Source organism: Limulus polyphemus, unplaced genomic scaffold (genome assembly GCF_000517525.1).
Source record: "Limulus polyphemus unplaced genomic scaffold, Limulus_polyphemus-2.1.2 Scaffold2065, whole genome shotgun sequence".
In the NCBI taxonomy this organism is placed as follows: domain Eukaryota; kingdom Metazoa; phylum Arthropoda; class Merostomata; order Xiphosura; family Limulidae; genus Limulus; species Limulus polyphemus.
The window spans coordinates 191,292-201,058 of NW_013667675.1; the positions used below are offsets into that span (position 1 = coordinate 191,292).

General features: G+C 33.3%; 1 protein-coding gene across 2 annotated transcripts in view; it reads right to left on the reverse strand.

Annotated features, from left to right (window-relative positions):
* Positions 1-230: 230 nt before the first annotated feature.
* Positions 231-9,767, reverse strand: part of LOC106465832 (malonyl-[acyl-carrier protein] O-methyltransferase-like) — a 14,282-nt gene continuing 4,745 nt past the window's right edge. For both annotated transcript variants that reach the window (XM_013926070.2, XM_022393781.1), the window contains exons 4-6: positions 8,125-8,263; positions 5,246-5,338; positions 231-682 (exon numbers count right to left, since the gene is read on the reverse strand). In XM_013926070.2, the coding sequence (XP_013781524.1) occupies positions 489-682; positions 5,246-5,338; positions 8,125-8,263 (426 nt within the window). In that variant the 3' untranslated portion in view covers positions 231-488. The remainder of the gene's footprint in view (positions 683-5,245; positions 5,339-8,124; positions 8,264-9,767) is intronic.

A 9,767-nucleotide genomic window follows, 5' to 3' on the forward strand; every position in this document is an offset into this window, starting at 1 on the left:
ACAAAATATATTAACGTTAATAGTAAAATACTGATAGAAACCAAAAAACTGGTTTTTCAAACTACGTTGAAGCATTGTAGTGGAATAAAACTCAAGTAAGGGCGTAATCAACTACAGTAAAATTTGTTAATCACAAAAACTGTTGAAAGAAGGGGGGATATAAATTAAGCGGTTCATTTTCCTTCTGATTGCATTATGTAATAAAACTTTTATAAAGTAATAAGAGGAAGAAAGTCTTTTGATATTTTATTTTCATTGAAGGTACGGTCATTGTTTCAGTACATGTTACTGTGGAACGAATTACCTAAGAATGAATCTCAACTCTGAACAGAAGTGAATTCTTTAATAATTAGACTAAAATCTGTGTTCTTAGTGTAACTTACCATTTAGTGCAAGTCCAACTAAGATATTGGTTTACTTTGGTTGCTACTTTATATTGTTATTTTTGAGCACAATTATCCCGAACTTAGTTTCAACTCGCATAAGGACTATATAACTTGCATGGTAAATATAGTGCCCTCGTTTCCGTGAAAGTAAGGAATCGTTTTCGGCATATGAAAATGCCGCCATTTTCCTTTCTTCACAAGTTCTTCTACATCTGCTTCAAACTTGCCGTTCCTAAAATGTTCGGATACGTCAGCAAACAGATGCGGAGCTCGCATAGCCCAAATTATAATGCCACCTGTTGTAAAAAAAATTCAGATATTATGTATGCAATTTTTTTTTCGAATTAGGTGTTTAGATTAGAAAACTAACATGAAAAGTCATATTTTATTTAATTTATATTATTATGTTTTTATAGTAGAGATTATTTTACATTGCTAGTTTGATATATAGGGATTTAGGACTAGCCTAAGTCTCTTAAGCTGGCCGAACCTCTTAAAATATTGGTTTTACGATGGAATATATCGTTAACAACTAGGGTATTCAAAGGATGTAACAATGCTTTCTAATCTTCATATGTTTGTTTGTAATTAAGCACAAAGCTACACAATGGGCTATCTGTGCTCTGCCCACCCCGGGTATCGAAACCCGGATTCTAGCGTTGTAAGTCCGCAGACATACCGCTATGCCACTCTTTATAAGAGAACGTAATAATAATATAGTTAATTAGCTATATTCACTACCGGGGTTCATTTTTAGTTTCGATCTAAGAAAATAGTTTGATATGATCAGAAATTAACATTGATTAAAGTATTTTGAAATTTATTAAAGATCATTTTCAGTATTTCCTTTCGTTTCGTTTTTGTATTGTTGTCATTCGATGTTAACAAAATATAATTACTTAGATTACTTGAAACACCTTTCTTTTCTGTAAAATATTAAAACAGGTAAGTTCTAATATAATCAATAATGTTAATAAAACATATGCAATACTTTTACCGCTTCGAGTAATCTACCATGTGATGTCAATGACATTTATATTTTTAAGACAAGTGCAGTTAAAATGTATTATAGAAAATCTTTCGCTTGTTTCTTGTTTTAGCGTAAAACCATACGATAGGTTATCTGCGCTCTGTCCATCACTAGGTATCGAACCCCGAATTTTAGCGTTGCAAGTCAGTAAACTTATAGTTGATTCATAGGAAAATAATTATTGTCTCTCTTTTTGGTCCAAGTTCCTGATTAACAATAATATATCTTCAATTTATCAATTTAAATCCGGTGGCATAGCACAATTCGTTTAGAAAAAATACAACATCAAAACAATTATGAGAAGAAACTTTTCAGTTTGTGAACAATGATTCAAAAAAAAAGTTTCATAATACTTTTTAGGAATCAATTTCTTAAAGTAAAATTTAGCTATGAAAAAGACGGTTATATTTTTATTCATTTCTCCTCTTTTGTGCTGACATAATAAGTGCATATGATCTTTATTTTTTAATAATAAAGACAATCCTATTGCTCACATTAATTTTCTTTTTTAAAGCGGTTTTGTTTGTATCATCGAAATTATACTTGTCTTGGTTTATTTAACTGGAATTGGAAGGAAGTCATCAGTTCTCAATAAGTAAACGGCATGTTGTCTACTTTGCTGTAACTATTAATTTATGATCACTAAAGGAATGTTTGACTCTGCTTTACCATTATAGGTTAGTTGCTCATCATTAAACTAGCACAGCAATTCCTGTTTAGGAAGCCACATCTTTGGCTGCTGTATCTACATTAACAGTGGCTAGTAGTTGTCAGTAAAAAGTATATTGGGCACTGTTATATGCCTTACTGGTAGCTAGTAGTTGATGATCAGTAGAGGAAACAATGAGCTTTTTGTGAAGAAATGGTTCTCTGATCGGTCAGTGTTAAGTTTATGGTCAAAGCGAAAATAGCCCATTGTGTAGCTTTGAGCTGAAACAACAACAGTTGAAAAAATAAAATATATGAGCTCGGGAGGGATTCTTATCCATAATCTGGCTCAACAAGTAAGGATTATCGTTCCATAATCTGGCTAAACAATTAAGGATTCTTATTCATAATCTGTCTAAACAAGTAAGAATTCTTATCCATAACTCGGCTAAAGAAGCAACATATATCAAGAGTGATCTGCAATTCCATCTTTAATAACCGGTCAAGTAAAAACTGAGATCTAATAATTTAAAATGTGGGAACTAAGGTTAAGGCATATACATGCGAATCAAGGCAACATGGAATGGCTTTGAAAAAAAAAGTATCCTTGATTAGGGAAGACCTTTCATCCGACCCGGAACCTAGTTTTACATAGAAATTAGCAGGTTCTCTCTTTTTCAAGGTTTCACTAAAACATGACAATTTGTGTACAATCAGTTCAAGGTTTTAGTTTTATATATTCAAACAGAATAAAATGTTAGCAATAAATACCGAGAAGAATAATTTTGTGTTTAAATGAGTTGAAGGAAAGTTAAAGGAAGAACCTATGTGTTTGTCAAAAGGTTAAAATTCAAGGTTCTTGGGTAAATATAAATAATTAAAACATTCCAACAACAGACGTTTTATAATTTCACAATTTAAAAACTTTGTTCTGTAACTGTTCATGTTTTTAGTGCAAAAACTATACAATGGGTTATCCGCATTTTGTCCACTGCGCCCTCTAGGGTCTGTTTTGAGACCGTACACGGTCTCGGGATACAGTTTTTAAATTGTGTACTCAACAAAAAAAACAAAAAAGGTAATCGTTTGAATGTTTTAATTATGTATTTGTTAATAATCTTTACTAATTTTATCTTCGAGTGTGCAATCTAACAAAGCTATAATATTGTCTCTATCTTATAATAGGAAGTTCCCAAAACCAAAATTGCATTGATATGAATAACTAATCATAATTTTATTCATGACTTCTGTAATTTATTTTATAGTATTTCCCCAGTAGCACAGCGTTATGTCTGCGGACTTACAACGCTAGAAACCGGGTTTCGATAACCGTGGTGGGCAGAGCACAGATAGCCCTTTGCGTAGCTTTATGCTTAAATACAAACAAGCTAACACACAAAAATCTTAAAATATTTCTAAGTATAAATAGTTTGTTTGTAGTTAAGCACGAAGCTACATAATGGGCTATCTGTGCCGTGCCCACTACGGGTATCGAAATCCAGTTTTAAGCGTTATAAATCTTCAGATTTACTACTGAGCCAATGGAGAGGAGGCGATAGACAGAATACAGATAGCCCATTGTGTAGCTTTTCACTAAAAACGAGAACAACAACCGTTCAAATGATTCTTTCTGCGATTAATGGTACATCGTTTTTTATGCTCAGTCGACTCAGTCGTCATTCAAGTTTTCTTTATGAGTCTTGTTTTTACCCTATTTTTCTAGGATTATACATAAGGCTTTCTGAAGTTTCAACTGCTAGTGCATGCACTCTGAGTGTAATCAGAAACCGTTGAAATCCAGATGCTTAAATGGTATGTGACCTTTTTGTATCATATGTCATGATTTGAGAAGTAAACATATAAAAAATTTGTGCTGAGCCTCCGCTGCTCATGGGCACTACCAACCCCACGTGATCCATTCTTATCAATATTTCTAATACATGTAGCTAAATCTCATACAGACGCATTGAAAGGAAAGTGTTTGTTTGTTTGTTTTTGTAGTTAAGCACAAAGCTACACAGTAGGCTAAGTGTGCTCTGCCCACCACGGGTATCGAAACCCGGTTTCTAGCATTGTATGTCCGCAGACATACCGCTGTGCCTATGGGGGCTTTGAAGAAATAAACGGAACAAAAACAAATATTAATGTTATGATCTTTATACTAGTGGTTGTTCATCATATATATATATAAACACAACTTAATTACAGGTTACCCAAGCAATATATTTTTATGCGGGCTGAGCGTGGATTAATGGTCAGCTAGCCAGATTATGAATCTGAGGGTCCATGGTTTGCATCTATTTGCCACAAAATCACGCTCTGCATTTTGGGATCATGTGTACGTTGTAAGAGTGACGACTATTTGAATAGACTAGCCCAGGAGTTGGCAGTGGGTGCTGTTGGCTAGCTGTCTTCCCTCTTTTCTATTAGTTCATAACTAAAGACTGTTAGCGCAGATAGCTCTTGTGTAGCTTTTCAAAGTATTAAAAACAATCTTCTGTATAACGAAACCCAAAGAAAGATAATGTACTCGTACTTGAAATATTGTATGAAAATTATTTCACAAGAACTTAGTTTGATATCTGGGGTGATTATCCGATTATCGACATATCAGGGAAATTTAAAACTCTTTTCGTTAACTTTTTTAGTTCACATATCACTATGCAGTGTATCATGATTCATTATTTTCATTTTGTTTTAGTCATAAAAAAGAAAACATTAACAGTTCTAAGTAATAAAGCTAACTAAAAAACTGGACAAGGATAACCACGCTCTGTTTACAGTAACTTGCATGTTCTGTTTCGGTTATTATAAATTTCATTCATTCAATGATGCTTATTTGTTATTTTCGCATTCTCGTATTGATATTGATATTCTCCCTTTAACAACACCTTTTGATTACCTAGGTTAAATGACCAGATTAGACACCTCTGGATTTCAAGCATAACTGTCCCTAGTTTTCAACTGTTGACCAGAAAGAAGTTAACATCAACTGCCACTGTCTTTTTTTTTCTGGATTTCAACTGAATAACAGGACTGACTGCCACTCTTATAACGCATATACAGCCGAAAGTGTGGAGTGAACTCAGCGGCAAAACAGCGCGAACATTGGACTTTATAGAAAGGCAGTCCATTACGCTAACCACTAGTTCGGCCATCTTACATGTACGTAGTTTCTTACCTGGTTTCACAATCCTGATAATCTCAGAAAAAGCATCACTCCCCATGTTTCCAGGGCAAAACACTGCACACAAAACTGCTACATCGTAAACATCTGGAATATACAAACAGATTTATGATACAAACGTTTGATTTAAGATTATATATATATATCACCTTTCAAAGAGATTATCGCAAACCTTTGTTTGGGAATCAACCCACTAAACATATTTCCCTCAGTCGTAAAATAGGTGTTAAGAAAAATCCATCCATTATAACAAGACAAATAAAAAATTGGGAATTTAAAAAGCTGCAAATATGGATCGTAAAAAAGTAAGGAAATAAGGCTGGAGATACTGTAAACAGCGTGTACTCAAACTACAAACCCCCTATTTTGACTCCATGCTGTTACTTAGAATTACATTTGGTGGAGTCAAAATAGGGATTTATAGTTTGAGTAAATAATATCAACAATATTTCCAGCCTTATTTCCTTACTTTTTTACGATCTCATTTTACAGGTTTTTAAATTCCTATTTTTTTATATATCTTGTTTGCCGGGTTTTTTATTATCAACTTTGGGCAAAGGATTACTTTATATGGTAGCTAACTTTATACATTGTAATAATAATAGTAGCTAGCTGATACGGTTCATAATGATTTATTGTAGCTATTGACTATTTGATCGCATTAGTTCGAGATATAAAATATTAAGCTGTAGCTGGAGATTGTCATGGTGATTTGTTTGAGAATACAGTGAGCAATTATAGTTTCTGTGCAACTAAATTCTCTATATATAATGCATAGCAATGAGCAAATATATGCCTAGACTAAGACACAATCCCCAATAAGCGCATATACAATTTTATCAATAGAACAGCAGCCTTTTCAAATAAAACACATACGTCTAAAACATCGCTTTAGATAAACCTTCGTGTTTTTAAAAGTAATTATTCTTTGAATGTGTGTAATAAAATTTAATATTATGTATATTTATTTTGTTTTTACTCCTTCACTTCATACATAATATAGGGGTTAATTCCCTAAAGACACCGATTGTGTAATGTACAAATCATTGAGTATCTACATGTTATAGTCATTAAATTTTCATGTATTACTGGCTGGTAATTCCGGAATTTAAGGTTTTTATAGAAACAACATATATCTGTAAAAAGGTACCTTCAAGGGACAATGATAACATCGTTTACACTAGAATTATGATGGTTTTAACTTATGTAAAATATAGAAAAAAAAACAATCAGCTCTTCCATACACCTACGACATTTGCAGTATCTCATCTAGTATTCTACAAAAGGTTTGGGTGCAATATACCAAGTCTTTTTTGTTGTAGGCTGGCAAGAGAATAATAAAACTATGAAGAATTACAAACGGGCCGTTTTGAGCGGATTTTCTTTCCCTTGTAAGTTTAACATGCGTGCTTTCTTGAGCATTTCTTGTGTACAACCTTAGCAGTCAACAGTAAAGGTTTTAAAGTGTTGTTTGAACTGAATCTTTACTTTTGATGGTACTTTTTGCTCAAACGTTCAATTATTGTTTGGCGCAATTCCTTGCGATTATTATTATGAACCACTATCGTGGATCATAATAATTCTTGATTCCTCATTAACGAGATTTGCGTGCGTGTTTTAGTAGTCTTCTGAAGATTAACGTTTTGAACACAAAGAGGAATCTTAATTTTTATGTATATCTTTTGCTGTGAAAAGGAGATAAAAAGAACACTTATATCAATTCAAACTGCAAGTAAAAAATATATTTTTGCAATTCCAATAAATAGCCCCCCGGTGGCACAGCGGTATGTCTGAGGATTTAAAACGATAGAATCCGGGTTTCAATATCCGTGGTGGGCAGAGCACGGATAGCCCATTGTGTAGCTTTGTGCTTAATTACAAACAAACAATCCAATAATCATAATTATATCATCAGTATCAGATCTTCTTTTCTGAATATTTTCGAAACATTCGTAAATGATTATAAAAAAGTTGTTGGCCTAAGGAATTAAAAACGACATAATCATTAATATTATATGCCAATTCACATTCTTTAGTTTTTCAGTACAAAAATCCAGTTTATTGTCATTAATCCTCCAATAGAGGAATTAAATATTTTATAGAATGAACAGGGAGGCCCAACGTATATTTTGTTCCCTCCCCTCACTATTTCAATAAATATAAAAACACTTTGGTTTTTCAGAGAGAGAGAGAGAAATGCCAATCTTATAGTGCCTCTGGACTAATTTCTATCAGTCTGCACAGGTACATTATAGGATATGTAACACCAGACCAATTGTTCACCTCCACACCCCCAGTGTTAGACATCTTTCTACTCCACCGATAAAGATTAATGACATTAGATATACTAGAGGTATTATACATTAGGACTTCGATATTTTCAAACTTGAATTTTTTATGAAACAACAAAAATACGAACCCAGCGTGTATTTATATAAGAATTTAAAGTTGTCTAGCTTTCAAAAATAAAATGGTACAAATCGTATAACTATGCGGCTTATTCATAAATAACAAAACGTACAAAGTATAATTCATCATTAAAAATAACAAAATATCGAAAATAATTACTTGATTATTTTAAATAATACTTTTTTCAAGATTTTTTCAAATTGCTTTCTGTGCGATTAATACATTTCACCAACACTTCGATGGTTAAAAAATAGTTTTAAAAGCTTACTCTTCTATGCAATGACTTCATTAATTGCTAGAGTAATTTGATATGCTGAAGCAGAAAATAAAATTGAAAATATTTGACAAGGGATGTATTTTATCGGAATTCGATAGAGTTAAATAATTGTTGCTTCAACACCGTGATTGTTTATATATATATATATATAACTGACTGCTGAACAGAAACAGATTAATACACCTACTATCTTCTACCGCTAACTTTTTTCCTTTAACTATGATAGCAACTGTGTAATTCTGGTAAATATTCCGAGTCTCAGCAACCTGGAGCATCGCTTCACTTCCATCTATGGCGTCTATGTTCTTGTAGCCTCGTTCTCGTAACTAGGGAATTCAGAAACCTCACATTGAGTTAGCGACGTGACCACGAGTTTGGATAACACATTGTTACTTTGCTTTTAATTTCATATGATTTAAGTTAAAACAAAAATATGTAAAATTGATAAATAGTTCTTTTTTAGATAAAGTGTTCAAATATTTTAAGTTTTCTGGAAACAATGCATTTAATGCATTGAAAAAATTATTTTGATAAATGTTAAAAATCACTAGAACAATAATAAAACGGAAATATTACTGAAACTACATTCAAACAAATAAACAAAAAAAGCTAAGAAGCAAGAAACCAATTTCACAATTAACTTATTCATCGTTTTAATTAATGACGTGCATATTATCACCATGGTATTGTTGCGTCAGCGAGATCACGTGACTAGTATCACGCCACGTCCTTCTCGAACCTTCATGAATGCTCTAGCGTTTACCAGATATGTGTTAGTCTTGTATATATAAGACGGTCACAACGTGACGGAATAGTGTGTGTAATTGAACTGAGTATTCTTGAGTCGAGCACGAGCACGTGAGACGTTCGTTGAGAATTATAGCGTTTGTTATAGAGCAACTGTTGAAATTAAGTGTATCGTAAAGTTGTATTCGGAAAGAATAAACCAGTTTTATTTAAGAAAGGACTTGTGTCGCTAAAGTTTCGTCGTAACGAATTTATGGAAAATTAACTAATGAACGGAGACGTAACAAATTGGTGTCAGAGAGTGGGACAGAAAATAAAAAAAGAAGAAGATGGAAACGAGAGGCGCCAAATCAAACTACAGCTTAGCAGATTTGATGACAGCAATACAAGAACAGCAAAAGAAACAAGAAGAACGAGAAAATAAACAAGAAGAACGAGAAGAGAAATTTCAGCAGTTGTTGGAGGAAAAAGAAAAGAAACAAGAAGAGCGAGAAAAGAAACAAGAAGAAAAATTACAGCAGTGGCAAGAAAACCTGCAACAGTGGCAGCTCGAACAGCAAAATAAACAACAGAGATTACAGCAGTTGTTGGAGGAAAAAGAAAAGAAACAAGAAGAGAGATTACAACAGTTGTTGGAGGAAAAAGAAATGAAACAAGAAGAGAGACAACAGCAGTTGCAAGAAAACCTGCAACAGTGGCAGCTCGAACAGCAAAATAAACAAGAAGATAAATTACAGCAGTTGTTGGAGGAGAAAGAACATAAACAAGAAGAGAGACTACAGCATTGGCAACTGGAACAAGAAAGAAAACAAGAAGTACAAATGGAAAACATTAGTAAATTTAAAAGCGAACTAGATACATTAAAGGATGATTTATTGTCTTTTACACAAGGAGGATACATTAACCATCGACTTAATCAGCCCCAGACAACGGCATGCCCCTTCCAGACCCCGCAGTTAAACCCTAATGCAGACATCTTCAGTCCTGTTAGAAGTCACATCCCAGATATGAATGACAGTAATAGGAGTGATCCAGTACGAAGGAAGCCACAGGAATTCGATGGGAAGGCACTGAGGAGCATAA